The 17577-nt window shown below is 42.6% G+C and overlaps 2 protein-coding genes across 5 annotated transcripts in view; one reads left to right on the top strand and one right to left on the bottom strand.

Annotated features, from left to right (window-relative positions):
* dpy19l3 (dpy-19 like C-mannosyltransferase 3) overlaps window positions 1-12839 on the top strand; it is a 106432-nt gene extending 93593 nt beyond the window's left edge. For all 4 annotated transcript variants that reach the window (XM_051944933.1, XM_051944932.1, XM_022212475.2 and 1 more), the window contains one exon: window positions 1614-12839. In XM_051944933.1, the coding sequence (XP_051800893.1) occupies window positions 1614-1817 (204 nt within the window). In that variant the 3' untranslated portion in view covers window positions 1818-12839. The remainder of the gene's footprint in view (window positions 1-1613) is intronic.
* Window positions 12840-12926: 87 nt separating this feature from the next.
* si:ch211-186j3.6 (neural-cadherin) overlaps window positions 12927-17577 on the bottom strand; it is a 416158-nt gene continuing 411507 nt past the window's right edge. Inside the window, exon 37 of the mRNA XM_051944931.1 lies at window positions 12927-17500. Within this exon, the coding sequence (XP_051800891.1) occupies window positions 16892-17500 (609 nt within the window). The 3' untranslated portion in view covers window positions 12927-16891. The remainder of the gene's footprint in view (window positions 17501-17577) is intronic.

Raw genomic sequence — 17577 nt, 5'->3', positions numbered from 1 at the left:
GTCGAGAAGGCTGGGTGTACCATTGCTTCACAGTCTCCAAAGGATGGTGAAAACCCATATTTTCTAGGTGCATATCACAAAATGTATTGTAAATTACTGCAGTACTTGCTTGCACCACCTCTTGTTGTTTGACACTGTAGCGATTCAAGGAGGCCGTCACTCTGACAACAGGAAGTTGTGTGATATCAAGCAGGAGGCACTGTGGGGCTTTAACTTGCAATGAGTCACCTAAACAAATACTTAAATGACAAATAATGACCTCCTGCTAAGAGCCCATGTGTGTAAACTCATGTAAGATATGTCTGTTGGCATTATTGATGAATCCATTATTGATTGACAATGCTGCTGATTATTGATTTAGAAAATTTTCATCCCTAATGTCCTCTCACAAACTGTGCTCTCCCTTTACGACACGTGGGCTTAAGTTTGTGCCAGTACCGATCAGTTAAAAAATGCCTTCATCAGCCCTGGTCCTGATCTTTGAGATGAGATCAGGACATCCTTACTATATGGTTTTTCTGTAAATTGCAGCTTACTTTTGTTCCACTCAAACTCCTGTTGGGATGATGCAGGTCTAACCTCCTCCACTCTGTGGGTGGACATTTGATTTACTTCCAGAAACCAACCCAAAAGATTCTTCTGGTATTCATGTTCTTCTGCTTGTGGAAGATGTTTAATTTCTCTAGTCCTTACTTCTGTTAGGGTAGTAGTTGTAGAAGTAAATGCAATGATACAAATGGCTTTTTATTTTTCTAAATGAAAGACCAAATGTATTATTAATGCTTTGGAAAATTGAGTATATTATGGTATTTATCTATAAAATATTCATTGCTTAATAAGCAACAATTGCATAATGGTTGGTATTATTATTTAAAATCTTATTATCCAAAAACTGTAATAGTTGCACCCAACCGTAAAAGGAGCAACAATAGAGCACAAATTATGGAAGTCTCTCATGCAGAAGAGGGTTGCAGCTCTCCAGAAAATAGTGTAGTTGCAGCTGTTAGAAGTTAAAATATATATATATTATCATGGCTTTTGTTGCTGCTTTTAATAAATAGTATATTACTTTCTAGTGTTTTGTAGCCTTGGTGGCTTAAACATTAAATTAGTTTCGCTTCTAGAAACTACTAAATATTCTTTCTTTTTCTTTTGATTTATTTAGCATCTGTTTAAATTGAGTATTTCCAAGAATAGCCTTCCTTCAACCCTTCATCCTTCAGTGTCCAGTTTAGACATGTCTTTACAATTACTGTTTCTTAATCTGCCAATTTAAGCATACTTTGGCAGGCTTTTAATGAATATAGCTATCAGTAATCCCAAAACAGTGTATTTATGAAGATTGCGAATTATTTAGGCTCTGTGCTTCTTAATGCTCTAAAGCTGAGTTTGTGCCAGGTCTAGCTGGCAGCAGTGCAAAGTGAAATGAGAGCCTGTAAAAGGCTGTTGATGACCCTGTTGGTGGTGTTTACTTAACTAAATCTCAAATGTGTTGATGATGCACTTATTAAAACATGTTGACTTTAACAGTATATATTAGTGCTAACCTTTTTTCATTCCTGATAATGATGATGATGATTATGATGATGATGACAGGCTTGTTCTGTTAACAGATCATGGATGGACCTGGAGAGAATGACCTAGACCTTGTTCCTGCCACCCACCCTCGATTTTGTGAGGCCGTCAAGATGGATACAGCAGCTTACAATGCTCTGTTCACCAGAACATTCCAGAACAAAACCTTCCATGTGTACCGGATCAAGAAGAAACGCAAGAAAAGTACCAAGGGCTCGTCAGAGCCCAGTGTGACTCAGTAGCAGGATGAGGGCTTCAAGAAAGCCCCAGCAGAGGCCAGAGGGGAGTGAGAGGGAGCAGGAGAAGAAATAAAACACTGAATCCGTGCTGTTCCTCGGTCTCCTCTCTGCACTGCACCCAGCTGTGATCATGCCTATTATTTTTTAAACACATGGTTCTAAGAACTGTGGTGTTGGAGCGGTGGGTCAGTTCAGGCTTTAGGCTGCAATGTTTTAGTTAGCCGGTGTGGGAGCACCTGTAGGAGTCATGCTTCAGGCTGTACTGTCTCCACTTGTCCTGAAAAAAACAAAAGATGAAAAAATTCTAATAACATTCGAAAATGACACTCAAAAATTGAAGCTGAAGAACTTAACACACTATTGACAAAAATTGTATTCAGATTGTTCGCTTTATATTTGCTGTCGAGTTAATTTTTGCCAATGAATATATGGAAAGAAATGTAAGATTTGCCAAAAGATTCTGGTTTTTTGAATCAGCGTACATCCACTTCCAAAATGGCCAAACCCAGCTATTGAAACCTAAACTCTAACAGCCAATTAATGCTATCTGTATCCACATGTCCACAAGGGAATGCATGATGTATATTTCAGCATCCAGTCAAGGCAGCCAAGAGTCTCCACACTTCAACGGCACCAGCTGCACAAGCGACAGAAAAAGAAATGGTACTTCAAAAAAAATGCTTGCTTTATGAACAGACTTTACCAGGAGATTCTCAGTCATCTGCACCTTTTTATTTCATTGTTAAGAGTTGTAGTTAAAGTAGACACTGCATGACTTTGGAGGAGCTTTGATTTGTAGATGCTTACCATCAATGGTTCCCAAACACACTAGGAAGTTTTAAGTTCTCCAGAACTCCTGTGCTTTCTCTGGAATAATGACACAAATACAGTGCAAAAAGTGTCACAGCCTTTCAGGAAACTCCACAGGAGCGCTGTGTGTTTCTGTGTTTGATATGAAAAGCAATGAGACGGTCGGTGTAGCAGCCCCATGTTTACGTGTTGTAGTGTGAATAGAACCACATGTGTCTCTACTGTCTGCGTTCAAAGTCTGTATTGCTTATGCGAAAACCATGAGTTTTTCTTTATTTAGCATGATAGGTATTTGAAAGGTCAAACTGCCACTGTGGTTCTGACCTATGTCAGTTATGAATAGTGATAGAGGTAGACATTAGAGATAAAAGATAACCAGTTCATAAACACTTGTACACTGCCAGTTTTTGAATGTGGTATTTTTGTGCAGTGTTGACTTGAACTGAAGCAATGGGCTCTTTCTAAATATGGCAAAATTAGACGATACAACTGAATAAGTAAAGGGGTAAAGCAATTTTAAAACTCTGGTTTTCGGGGGAAAAGATGTAGATCTAATGAGAAATGACCTAGAGCCTGATTATTGTAATAGGTTGTTTTCACTTGACGTCACTTCCGTGCTGGGCAGCGGGTGCGAAATACAAACGGAGGGCAACAAGTGAAGTAGTAAGCAAGTCTGTAACCAAGATGCCGATGTTTTGCGTCGTTTACGGCTACTCAAATCGTTCCAACCGGGAAAGAAGCAAGAGTTTTTACCGAGTACCCAAGGTAGTCATTCATAAAGGGGAAAGTTGTAAGAAGCTCGGAAAAAATGGCTACTTAATCTTCGCCTGCGATCTGGAGGAGCAGAGTCAGATAATGCCCGTGTGTGCAGTGACCATTTTGTCCAAGGTAACTTGTTTATTCGCTTATAGTTATTATGTACTTTCCTATGTAGCACTAACGTTTGGTTTTTTCGTTGCTTTGTTTAAGTTACGTTAGACACACTGTGCTTAATAGCTGTTGCTAACTGCTGATGCTTACATATGCTAAACATGAAATAGTCATAAATAATAAAATAAACACTCACCCTGGTGAAAACCAAACGAAGGTCGTTGTTCAGTAGTTTTGAGCCCAGGTCGTGCACCCATCCACTAACAAAATAGTTGTAAGACTCCATACTTTTGTACGCTTTCATCTGCTGTTTTGTGTAGAAGGACGTCTAAGTAATTTGCGATGTCAACTGCCTCAACATCAGGCAAATATCTTAAATCTGTCGAAAAATCTGTCTTCTTGAGAAGGTAGGGATCACATCCGGCATATCTTGTGACTTTTTGCAGGTACCTTTCTTTTGCAATTCCATTTAAAGAGCTGCAATAGACACTTTCCTCTATTTCTTCCATTGCTGTAGTTTACGTCTTGCCCTCCGTCTGAATCTCGCACGGTGTCAGAATCACGTGACTGAAAACAAGCTATTGGGCAGCAAACTATTGCCTTCATTCCTATCCAGTTGTCTATCCTATTCTTCATGGTGCATTTAATGAGCTTCCATTATTTTTAGCCATATATTTGTATGGCCCATCTCATGGAAAGAGATGTTTGTGTGAAGTTACAGGAGCTGCTAAGGCTCAGTCACCAACTGTTTGGTTTTTGTTGCTCGGTGCCATTGAGCTGACTAGCTGTTTCTGCTGGTGAACTAACTGACAGCACACTGAAACATGTCAGTGCTACAGTGTCACAGTGCTGTGAGATGTGAGACTTCTTCTTGCGTCACTTTCTGCAAACCTTTCCACTCTCTGTCAGTTTTCACTTCGAAAGAGGAGACTTACTGAAGGTGCAGCACAGCTAATAATACCCCACTGCTGCTTCCTCCATTTAGAACTCTAGCCCTCCGTTTCCCTAAAGGTCAACAAGAACATAGTCTGCTTCACCAGATTGACCACCAGATCACTAGATGATTTTTATTCATCGGGTATAAGACTCATTTCACCAGCTTTCTCTACCCCTTCCGCTATTCACAAGTTGCCATTTTTCGAAACTCCTTTCAGTATGGGAAGCAACAACCTCCAGGCAACAATCTACGAAAGTGAAAATGTCTAACTTTGCAGAGGATTTGGATTGCACGGTGAGGCAGCCTTACTGGTTTCTTTGGTTGACATCGCTTGCCTCGATGTGCACAAAAGTTCCACTAAAACATTTCACTGGACCCTGTTCCTAGCTGTGCTAATACAATTAATTGTAATTGTGTGGGTGTTTTTGTCCTGCGAGTCATTCCAGAATTAGAGAACATTCAAAATCTTTGAAAAATAAACCTTCTTTTAGAATTTTCTGCTCCATATTCATCATTAAGAGGTAATAGACTATCAAAGGTTTTATTAACTCAGCTTACACATCAATGGTACCATTTTTATTCCATGTTTTATTTGCTGTTTGCTAACCCTATTGTAATCACAGTAACAGGGTTGCTAATCCATCCTAAAGTTAGCATTTTCTCAGGAATAAAAGCTAATGATTTAGCTAGCTGTTACTGCTGACCAAGAAGACAAACAGACTGACCATAACATGGTGGCATGAAGACATGTGAAACATTCAATCAAGGCTGACAATGTTGTGAAAATATGAAAAATAGAAGAGAGGACATACAGTGCATCCAGAAAGTATTCACTGCTTCACTTTTTCCACATTTAATGTTACAGCCTTATTCCAGAATGGATAAAATCCATTTTTTGCCCTCAGAATTTTACACACAACACCCTATAATGACAATGTGAAAAAATTTATTTATAATTGTTGCAAATTTGTAAAAATAAAAACCTTAGAAATCACATATTCATAAGTATTCGTGGCCTTTGCTCAATACTTTGTTGATGCACCTTTAGCAGCAATTACAGCCTCAAGTCATTTTGAATATGATGCCACAAGCTTGGCATGCCTATCTTTGGCCAGTTTGGCCCATTCGTCTTTGCAGTACCTCATGCTCCATCAGGTTGGATGGGAAGTGTCGGTGCACAGCCATTTTCAGATCTCTCCAGAGATGTTCAATTGGATTCAGGTCTGGGCTCTGGCTGGGACATTCACTGAGTTGTTCTGAAGCCACTCCTTTGATATCTTGGCTGTGTGCTGAGAGTCATTGTTCTGCTGAAAGATGAACCGTCACTCCAGTCTGAGGTCATGAGCGCTCTGGAGCAGGTGTTCATCCAGGATGTCTCTGTACATTGCTACATTCATCTTTCCCTCTATCCTGACTAGTCTTCCAGTTCCTGATGCTGATAAACATCCTCACAGCATGATGCTGTCACCACCATGCTTCACTGTAGAGATGGTATTGGCCTGGTGATGAGCGGTGCCTGGTTTTCTCCAAATGTAACGCCTGGCATTCACTCCAAAGAATTCAATTTTTGTTTCATTAGACCAGAGATTTTGTTTCTCATGGTCTGAATGTTCTTCAGGTGCCTTTTGGCAAACTACAGGTCCAGGCCTTTTACTAAGGAGTGGCTTATGTCTGGCCGCTCTACCATACAGGCCTGATTGGTGGATAGCTGCAGAGATGGTTGTCCTTCAGGAAGATTCTCTTCTCTCCACAGAGGAATGCTGGAGCTCTGACAGAGTGACCGTCGGGTTATTGGTCACCTCCCTGACTAAGGCCCTTCTCCCCCACTCAACTTAGATGGTGTAGCATCTGACCTGAGACGTGTGAGACCAAACGTGTGTTTCTAATGACTTGAAACATGTGATGCTAGATGTGTTGTGAGATATGTGCTATATGTTAGAATGGTTTCTGTAACGAGGTTTATCAATGAGGTTCTTGTTTTTTGGTCTTCTAGTATGAATCACATGTTGTGATACGGTTCCACTTGTTTAAAACGTATAAAAATGACCTCCGTTTGCTATTTGGAGAGATTAATTTGGCGGAATCCTCCCAGGCAGTCTCTCTGTCTGACTGATGCTGTTCTTCCTTATAATAAACTTAGTATTAAGCAAGTCAGTGTCAACGGACATTTCTTCTCCAGCTTCACGAACATCAGAGAAACTACGACAATGGCCGGCCAGCTCTAGGAAGAGTCCTGGTGATTTCAAACTTCTTCCACTTACGGATGATGAAGGCCATTGTCCTCATTGGAACCTTCAAAGCAGCAGAAATTTGTCTATAACCTTCCCCAACCTTGAGCCTTTGAGACAAGCCTGTCTCGGAGTTCTACAGACAATTCCTTTGTCTTTACGTGTGGTTTGTGCTTTGACATGCACTGTCAACTGTGGAACCTTATATAGACGGCTGTGTGCCTTTCCAAATCATGTCCAATCAACTGAATTTACCACAGGTGGACTCCAATTAAGCTGCCGAAACATCTCAAGGATGATCAGTGGAAACAGAATGCACTTGAGCTCAATTTTGAGCTACACAGAAAAGGCTGTGAATACTTATGTACATGTGATTTCTCAGGTGTTTTATTTTAATACATTTGCAACACTTTCAAAAAAAATGTTTTTCACATTGCCATTTTGAGGTGTTGTGTGTAGAATTTTGAAGAAAAAAATGGATTTAATCCATTTTGGAATAAGGCTGTAACATAAAAAAATGTGTAAAAAGTGAAGCACTAAATACTTTCTGGCTGCACTGTACCTTCGCTCTTCTGGAAAACTGTTTGATGATGTCAGCTCCAGCGTATCATGTGAGTCACTGTTTTCTTCTACTAGTGAAAAGGTTATGGTAACAGGGCTGCGTGCATGTTGTGGGACAAACGTTCCATGCAAAGTAATTATTATTTATAATATTATGTTGCTTAAAAATGTTCCTACAATTACAAGATACATCAATGAAAAAAATGAGACCAAAAAACAGAGTATTTAAATTTCATTTGAAATGTTTTAAGATGCAATTTGGTCATCAGAGGGGCAGGACAAGAGAAAATAGTATTTTAGGGGGTACTCCAGATTTATTTGGTATATTAAAAAATATTTTTTAAACTTTCTTTTTTTTAATCTCAAGACAAGTAAATTTACACGTCAGCTGCATGTTTTAGTATTTTGTACATGGATTATTTAAAATTTGAAGGGTAGGTCGTAAAATATCCTCCAATTCTGGAATGACCCTGATAGCAGAATGATACTGAGGTGCAGTCAGACCATTCTCCAACACTGACACCGCACTGTGAAGATGGGTCTGACTATGCAAGAATACTTGCCTCATAAATTTAAAAAAATTTCAACATCATCAGTTTTTTCTTCAAAAGAGTAAATTAAATGAAAGTTCATGTTGCTGCACAGCTAATGATATGCTACCACACCTTCCACTAAAAATCTCACCCTCCGTTGCCACCTAAAGTCAGCAGTAGCATCACAAGATGGTCAGAAGTGCACTTCTTTGGCACATGGATCAGCTCCACTTCTCCAAGCAAATTCAGAGATTATTGCAATCCTGTGGACACTAATATTTTTAGCCCCAAATTTCTGGTGTCACAGGGCCTTCATGATTCCATCTGCAACACTTTTGGACATCATTTATTATTTAAGCATCACCCTTGACTAACTCGTGGAGTTCATGATAACGGTAGCAGAAAGGTTGCAGGGTGGAGCTATTACTCAGCTGTGGCATATGTAGGGGGGAAAGCCCCACTGAGTAAGTTAGACCATTAGCTTGGCTCAGCCTGGACTCCAATGTTGTCACTTTTTGGCAGGGCACATTCGGGCTTGGTGATAAATGTTATCAATTACTCCTGCAAAGAAAAGGGAAGATAACTACGTTAGTTTCGATTCCCGCTCGGGTGCTTAAATGTGCTTTTGCTGTAAAACCGAGGTCAAAGCTAGTACCAAGTGATATTTGTGACGCCGTCGTCGTTGTGATTGCTGTCATGTTTTTCTTTCTGTCAGCTCTGTGATTCTCATCAGCAGCAGTCTCAACCTTTTCACTCTTCTCGCTCTCAAGCACACACACAGCTACAAACACACATGAATAATGTAAGTGGCGAGGAAATTGCAGCAGGCTGACAACGGCGCTGATTCCCTGCCGCAATCCAAAATAGTTTGAGAGAGAGAGAGAGAGGGGGCCAACACTTGCATATCAAACTGAGGCTTTGTGGTTAGAAAGGAAAGTGGGGAGGAGGAGTGCGGAGGACAGAAAAGGCTCATGTTTAAACAGCAGCAGAGGAGAAATGAGAGTGCATCAAAACATGGATTCACAATGATCTGAACTTCTTCCTCATTTTCTTTTTTCTTCTTTCTGCATAGGTAATTATTTATTGGTCGGTGAGTCCCTCCACCATTATGTGTATCCAATACACACCCAATTTGCCCTCCTTCTTCTCATCTCAGTTTGTCTATATTTGTACACTTGTTAATAAGGACCTCCGTCTTTGATAATCCACACACTGGCAGATGCATGAACACCCCTGCACATGGCAGTTGCAGGGCTTTTTGAAAACCGTGTTGTTCGTTAACCGCGCAGCCTCATTGTAATTGCATACCAATCGGATCAGTGTGGAACAGCAGCGCTTGTTCTTCCCCCTCCCACCCTCATATTGGATGTTTAATTTAGGAGATGTCTGATTGCTTTATTTGAGAGTGAAGTGATTCCATTATGTTTGCCTAATAAGAGTGTACTAATGTAATATTTTTTCTGCACTGTTAATTTACATACATATTGGGATTAGTAGTTCATTCGGAGGCACGCTGTCTGCCTATGGTTTTCTTAATGAAAAGGAGACGAAGGCAGTCGTTAACTTGTGTGTAGATGTAGAATTCTGCTCTGTTTCAAAGAAATAGTGGATGCTGCTGAAATAAATTTTGGAATTTAAAAAGTATGCTGCTGAATTTAAGTTTGCACCTTAGTTAAATTTAAGCAAATACAAATGTACACTGTAGACCTGTTTCCAAGCTGCAGAACTGAACCACCATGTTTTGATGCACCCTAAATCTTGAGAGTAAATTCCCTCTTCTGGGAAAGCATTTCATTTGTTTTCGGAAGCTGGAGACATTTGATCCTATTCAGCCACTACAGTGATAGTGAGCTCGGACACTGATTGCATGTCTGATGGCTCCAAGAAGCCACTTAAATTCCTCCTAATAATGTTAGAAGGGGTTTAGGTCGTTGCTCTCTGTAGGGTCGCACCATTTACACAAGCTGTGGAGCAGATATTCACCCTGTGTGTATTTTGGGATATCTAATGGCTGGATATTCATCACACTTACATCATTACATCACTGGAATCATTCAGCATCTTAATGGGGGGAAAATGTGAGCGAATTCTGGGTAATGCTTGACACCAGTAGACTCAAAAACAGACTGAAACGCTTTAAAATGCCACATTTGTCACGTGACAAAATTAACAGTCAGCTAATGTGTGGTATTGTTAAGCTTGAGGGAAAGAATAGGTTATCCATCTGACATTATCAGCAAACAATGAAACAGATGTATTCATCTAAGCCATCCAGATGAATACAAATTCATCTGAGGAAGACATCTATTGTCTTCCTCTGGGGCCAGGTTGTGGAGGCAGCAGATGAAATGGGTCATTCCAGATGTCCCTCCCCTGCGCAACACTATCCATCTCTTTCTTGGGAAAGAGCTGGATAGTGCTGGGAACGCCCTGATCCCAAGGCCTTCCCAGGCCAGACAAAATACATAATCACTCCAGGGAGTTCTGGGTCTGCCCTGGGGTCTCCTCCCAGGCAGACGTGTTGGGAAAACCATGAAAGGACACCTCCCTGGGGGCATCTGAATCAGATGGCCAAACCAACCAACGGTCATGGTCTGAGGAAGCCAAAAGAACCACATCATCTGCAAAAAGCAGAGATGCGGTCCTGATCCTGTCGATGAACACCACAAACAGAATCGGAGACAAGGGGCAGCCCTGGTGGAGTCCAACTCCCACAGGAATAGTGTCTGACTTTTTGCTGAGTATGCGGACACAGCTCTCACTTTGGTTGTACAGAGACCGAATGGCTTATATCAGCAAGCCCAGTGCCCCAGGCTCCCACAGTACCCCCAACAGAGCCCCTCGGGGGACACAGCCATAGGCTTTCTCCTGATTCACAAAACACATGTAGAGTGGTAAGTCAAACTCCAATGACCAATTCAGCAGCTCTGCAAGGGTAAAGAGCTGATCCACCATTTCACGACCAGTACGGAATCCGCATTGTTTCTCCTGAATTCGACAGTTGGGTGGAGCCTTTCTTCCAACACCCTAGAGTAAACTTTCCTGGGGGGCTGAGAAGTGTGATACCTCGGTAGTTGGAACACACTCTCTGGTCCCCCTTTTTGAAAATGGGGACCACCACCCCCGTCTGCCACTCTACAGGCATCGTACCGGATGCCCACGTGACCTTGTAGAGACATATCAGCCAAGACAGTCCAACAATGTCCAGAGCCTTCAACATCTCCGGGCGGATTTCGTTCACACCTGTTGCCTTGCAACCAAAGAAGTTCTTAACTACCCTGGCAACCTCTGCCATGGATATGGACAAAAAGTCCCCTGAGTCTTCAGGCTCTGCCTCCACCACAGAGGATGTGTTTACTGGGTTCAGGAGTCCCTCAAAGTGCTCTTTCCACCGCCCCACAATTCAATTCAATTCAATTTTATTTATATAGTGCCAATTACAGTCAAATTGTCTAAAGACGCTTTACAGAACCCATATGCTTGGCCCCATTATGGGTCAACAGATCTCCCTCCTGACTGCACACATCCTGGGTAAAGCCCTGCCTCCCCTCCCTGAGGCGTACAATGGTTTGCCAGAACTTCCATGAGGCCAACTGAAACTCCTTCTCCGTAGCCTCTCTGAACTCCTCTCACATGCCAAATTTTTCTTCTGTGACAGCCACAGCTGCCGCCCTCTTGGCCGTCCGGTAACCGTCAGCTGGCTCAGGACATCCCTGAGCCAGTCAGGCGCTAAAGGCCTCCTCCTTCAGCCTGATGGCTTCCCTCATCACTGGTATCTACCAGCAGGTTTTTGGGTTGCCACCACGACAGGCAACAGTGACCTTCAGGCCAAAGCTCTTAACAGCCACCTCTGCAATGGAGGCTTTGAACATGGCCCACTCAGAATCCATGTCCCGAACCTCCTCCAGGATGCAGGAGAAACTCTTCCACAGGTGGGCGTTGAAAACCCCACGGACAGGGGCCTCCACCAGATGTTCTCAGTTCGCCCTCATTTGGGTTTACCAGATCTGTCCAGCAGCCTTGCCTGCCAGCGGATCCAACTTACCCCCAGATGGTGATCAGCTGACAGCTCTGCTCCTCTCTTTACCCAAGTGTCCAAGATGTACGGCCACAGGTCTGATGACACGTCTATTGTTGATCATCGACCTTTGGCCAAAGGTGCTCTGGTACCACGTACACTAATGAGGTACCTTATGCTTGAACATGGTGTTTGTTATGGACAATCTAAGACTAGCACAGAAATCCAATAATAAGAACCACTCGGGTTCAGATCGGGCAAGCCAATCCTTCCAACCACCCTCCTCCAGGTTTCTCCATCATTCCCAACATGAGTGTTGAAGTCCCCCAGGAGAACTATGGAGTCCCCAGGTGGTACCCCTTCCAGGACACCACACAGAGACTCCAAGAAGACTGAATACTCTGAACTGTTGTTCAGTGCATAAGCACAAACAACAATCAGAAATTTCCTCTCCGCGACACGCAGCCACAGAGAGGCGACCCTCTTTTTCTCCGCTGAGAACTCCAACAAAGTGGCTGAGCCAGTGCCATGTAAATACATAAGAGCTATTTATGATGTGAAATTTCTAAATGGAGTGTAAATAGCAAGTGTGTTGAGAGATCACTGAACAGAACTTGACAAGGTTTTCTTTAAAGGAAGTTTCTTTGTACATTTTGATTGGATAAGACACCCTCAAGTGCACCGAGATAAACTGATGGCTGCATGATACCTGAAGAGCAGCTTGTGACCCTGAACATCATGATCACCTTCAGCACAAGCACCGTTACATGTACACCTTTATTCTGTCAGCAGTTAGATCCGTTATCTTGTGTTTGTAAAAAAAAAAAAAAATGTTGTCGTATGTATTGGGTGCCTTTAGTAATTTTATAGCTGAGTTTTCTACTGTAGCACATTTGTCATATCAGAAATCATACAAACTAATAAATGTTTACTCTGCAGTTAAAAATCCTTCTCATGCCAAGCACATTATTGGTAGAAAGATACATAAGATGCCAGGTTTAGATTTTGTTAGACACGTGTGTTCAGTGTCAGTATGATCAATAAAAGTTTTCTCTCCCCACCCCCCCCAATAGTGTTGTTTCCATGTCCATAATTCAATGAGGCCACAACTTCCATGTTCCATCTTATTTCAGAAGCAGTCATGACTCGGCTCAGTCACTGGTGCAAATAAATGAATTTATTGAGAAAAAAGATCAAAGCAAATACAAAACACATATAACCGTCAAAAGCTCATCACCATCATGTTGATAAAAAATATGTTCGATTTGATTTTTTTTCTCAGAAGCTGCGCATTTTTAAACCTATGCTGCTTTTCTTGACAAAAAGCAATAATTGTATTTCATCTATCTCTGTATTTACAAATGAGGTAAAAACATCAACTTTGTTCACGACATGTCTGCACCCAGAACACAACATTTAAGAAGCCAATTTATGATACAAATGAATGGTAGTGAGAAGTGAATCGATGCTCCGTACAGCTGCAGAGAGAGAAATGAAGCATTACACATCTTCATCCTTCACCTCTCTGTGTGGCTCAGGCTCGGCCCTTGACAGAGGAATAAAATACAAGCATCCCTCTCTAGGAAATCCCCAGTGGTCTCAGAAAAATAAGAGAAAGTAAAGCCTGTGTCTTACTTCCAGGCATCATTCTACATTGTACAGGCATCCTTGCCTGACCGCCAAGTTTCTTAATTTTAAGAGCTGCATTGTTGCCTCAGCTATTCTGAAAATAACATGTTTCTGCAAAGCCACAATCTGGGAATCGGCTGCTGGGTCGACTTTTTTTCGAAAGTCCACGCAATCCTTTGGTTTTTCCAGCATGACAGCAAGCCATCAGCTCCTATTAGGATTAGTGGCCTGACATGTTTTCACACTCTCCTACCCTTTAACTGCCGACAGGCTCAGCTCTGCCAGCGTGAAGACGAATAGAAAAAAAAGAGAAAGGCATGATGAGAGCGCCGCCGCTACTTCCAGCAGAATACAGCAGCTGAAATGCCAGGAGAAGCCAGACTGGCTTTTTGGAGAGTTGTCGACTTTTGTATTTCTGCCATTTGCTGTGCAGCAAACTGTTTCAACTGGGAAAAAAAAAAAAAAAATATATATATATATATATATATATATATATATATATATATATATATATATACACTGCTTCCAGCATCTCGTCCCTCTACAGCTCCCTGCAGCTCCATGATGCACTGGTGAGACATTTCACCACAGAGCCAGGCACTCTCTGCCTCGCCCCCACCTCATTTGCTCTCTGATTCAAACCTCCACACTGTAATCATCTCTCATATCACAGGTGAAAAGAACAGCTCCTTTTTTAGACCCTTCAGATTCTTCCCTTTTTCAGCTCTATTGTTTTTCTTTGCACTTTTGTAGCTTTTAGACAAATCACTCTCACCAGAACAACTGCAGAAAGGTTTGTTTGTTTTAGTTTTTTGTACATTGAGAGGAGGAAAACAGATTCATTGACCTGATGTCACAAGGAAGTCAAACAAGGAGAAACTGATACAAAGAGTCACTGTGCTGACAGTTCACTTTGGATAACTGCACATTTATTAGTTCCCTGCATTTTTTTATCATCCTGTTTCCTCATAACCCCCATTATACAGTTTCAGCCAAGAGTGTGTGCTAATTTAGCAAGGAAAACAGATGAATCTGAAGTTTATTTTGCAAAGGTATCACAGACCAGAGCGAGATATGTATGTGTTGATATTGCCCCTCTCACACTGCTAAAATAGCATCTCTGAGAAGTAAAGGCATGGACATAAGTCTTCTGAGGGTTTCCTGTCCTTATCTGTCTCCCAAAAATGATATTCTAGGCGCTTGGATCTAATAAAAGGCAAGAAAAGCCAAAAAATGACATTCTAAACTGCATTCTCAATTATGTTTGAAAGAAAAAGAATTGTATTTTTTTCACTGATAAGTAAAACTGAAGTTGGAAAGGCTTTCAGTTTGAAAGAGCCACTGAATCTGTTTCAGGAAGTAGGATGGCAATATAAGTCACCAAAAGGACCATCACCAAGTAGGCCCAGGAATTGATGGGACTCTGAAACACCCTCACAATTTAATCAATTGTTCCTTGTATCATTTCTGATGCATAAGTCCCAGTAAGTCCGCAGCTTTTGACTTGTAATAGGATTTCGATCATGTGATCGTCAGGCAGCTGACATAGTGCTCACTTGTAGTCATGGTTACAGTGACACCATGCCGCTGTCTCCCAATGATACAGAATTTTTTTACAACTCTGTGGATCCAGACTATAAACCGCATCACTAATCTAAACACTTGGTCCTTGCGTCATTTCTGACCTTCCCTGAAAATTTCATCCGAATCCGTTCGTCCGTTTTTGAGTAAAGTTGCGAAAAGACAGACAGGCATCACTCTGCCACATTCCTTGGAGTAATAAATTGCAAACATATGTTGATTTGAAACATATCAGTGATACATTAAAAAAAAATGTAATTGGGCTGAAAATATGTTTCTCTCAAAACGTAACTGATAATGCAGTTTAGTTAGTCAGTACAGGAGCACAGTATTCGAAGGGCTGTCTGTGTCTGGCACTGCATTCTTTGGGTAATGTGGGTTGTGGAGTTTAGACTCCATGGACTGGGCTTGTTCTGTTGCATTCTGTGAATGCTTGATCAGACTGGGATCTGGGGAGTTTGGAGGCTGGGTCAATGCCTTGGGCTCTTTGTCGTGCTTCATGAACTGTTCTTGAGCTGTCGAGGAGTGCTGTTGCCATGGAGGGTGTGCTTGGTCTACAAACAATGTTTAAGTAGGTGGTACATGTCAGAGTAACATCCACTTGAATGCCAGAACCCAAGGTTTCCTAGCAGAACATTGTAACACGATAATTAATGCCATTCATGTCACTTCTCAGTGTTTGTACTACTGTGGCTGATCAGTGTATATGTATAATCCTATATATATATCCATCATCCCTCTCCTCCCCCCATTTATATTTATTAAGTAGTCACCTTGGAAAGCAGCTTGACATAGTTTGTATTCTACCGAGCAATCGTCTGTTAAAATAGTCTCTTGCAGCTGCCACATTTGGTGTGCCTGAGGAAGGCGTACGCGGAACAGAGCAACAGAGCAAGTATTTCCTCCCTCCCGCAGTCAACACGTCCACTCACATTTCTTTGTTACAAAGCTGTCTGAATTTTTGTGCACCCTCCCTCGGGTGAGGAGGAATGAGCAGCGGAGGAGCGCGAATGAGAATAGGAAATCAAATGAAGACGCGCGCACAGTACTAAGTAGAAAGCTTGATGTTTTACAACCCACGGAGCTTTGAAACTTGAAACATCCAACCAATACAGAATTACTCAACCCAAGTAAAGACACATTACCAAAAAAATTTTTTAAATTAAAATCTCACCCTGGAAACCAGTGATGGTCGAAGCACTTTTTTCTCATACAAACATTGACAGAAGCTGTGTACAGCCAGGCAGCAAGAACACAATGTGTCCACTGTTGTGAAAATCCAAACTCTGTATTGTATGGCCTAGTCAGTATGATGTCTCTCATCTTCACTGTCTTATCATGTTCCAGTGTACTGTGGAATAAATGTTAGAATTCTTTATTTACAAAGACTTAATTCAGCAGCAAGGTGCTAAAAATAAGGGCCATTGATTTGCTCAGGTATAAAAAGACAAAAAACCTGGACAAAACAATTTCATTTGCCTTCAGTTGACACTCATCCACAGCACAGAGAATTTTGTATTTCATTGCCAGTGACTGGAACAGATTTTTCTGACAGTGAAGCTAAGCTCCATCATGATGAGTAGCCCGGGTAGAGAGTGACGTTCTGAAGCCTTTTAACTTGACTTCTAGGTTTGATAATGTCTGCTCCTGCAAAATTCTTTTCCAAGGTGGTGGGGGTGCAGAGTGACAGGCTCTTTTCAAAGGGACACTTTCATCTGTCTGTTGGGCCACCATGTTGATTGACGGGGCTCATCATCCACTAAATACAACACCTTTAGTGTCAGCTGTCAGTGCTGGGTGAGGAGCGAGTCTCTCTGTTAGTCAGTCTCTCGCTGTTTTCCCACCTCGTTCGCCGATAAGCGTCTGCTAATGGATTGTTTCAGGAGGGGGTGGCCCTTATCAGGGTTTGATCAGTTTGGTCCGTGTGCTGAGAGGTCGCTGGCCTCAGCTCGCTCATACAGCGCCCGCAGCTTCTCAAAGCGAGGCCCCCACTCCCCAAGCGTCTCCTCTCTCCTCGGCTCCCCTCCCCCATCTGCACCACTCCCTCCATCCAACCCTGCCGAGCTGAAGGAGCTGAGGGAGCCGGCTGGGGAGCCCCCTCCCTCGGTAGAGAAAACCTGCAGAGAGTCAAAAGGTCCCGTGTCTGGATGCTGGTCAGCGTCACGGATGATCTCGCACAGGTAGCGGGCCAGATCCTGGCTAGAGAAGGAAAGGGAGCGACGTGCCAGCTGGGAGGGGCGTGCCTGGCCCTGGGCTGGGAGCCTGGTGGGGGGGACATCTCTGCGGAAACTGGTGGTGGTGGTGGCGGTGGAGGAAGTGGATGGGGGCAGGGTTGTGGAGCTGGCTGTCCGGCTGAGGGGATCCAGTGGCTGGATAGAGGGTGGGACGGGCGGTGCCTGGTGGAGGAGGTGATGGTGGGAAGGAGGAGGATGGTGCAGGGCTCTGGAGCGACAGTACTGGATCGACTGGGCCGGGCTCGGCTGGAGGGACTTCTGCAGCTCTGCCATGTCGTATGCATTCTGGACACACACACACAAACATTGATATTCATACAAAAACAGATTAAAAGCCCGAGTTAGCACACAAACTGTAAAAA

Source organism: Acanthochromis polyacanthus, chromosome 2 (genome assembly GCF_021347895.1).
Source record: "Acanthochromis polyacanthus isolate Apoly-LR-REF ecotype Palm Island chromosome 2, KAUST_Apoly_ChrSc, whole genome shotgun sequence".
NCBI classification, from domain to species: domain Eukaryota; kingdom Metazoa; phylum Chordata; class Actinopteri; family Pomacentridae; genus Acanthochromis; species Acanthochromis polyacanthus.
Note: the sequence above shows the minus strand (reverse complement) of the source record. Positions and strands in the feature narration are given on the sequence as shown.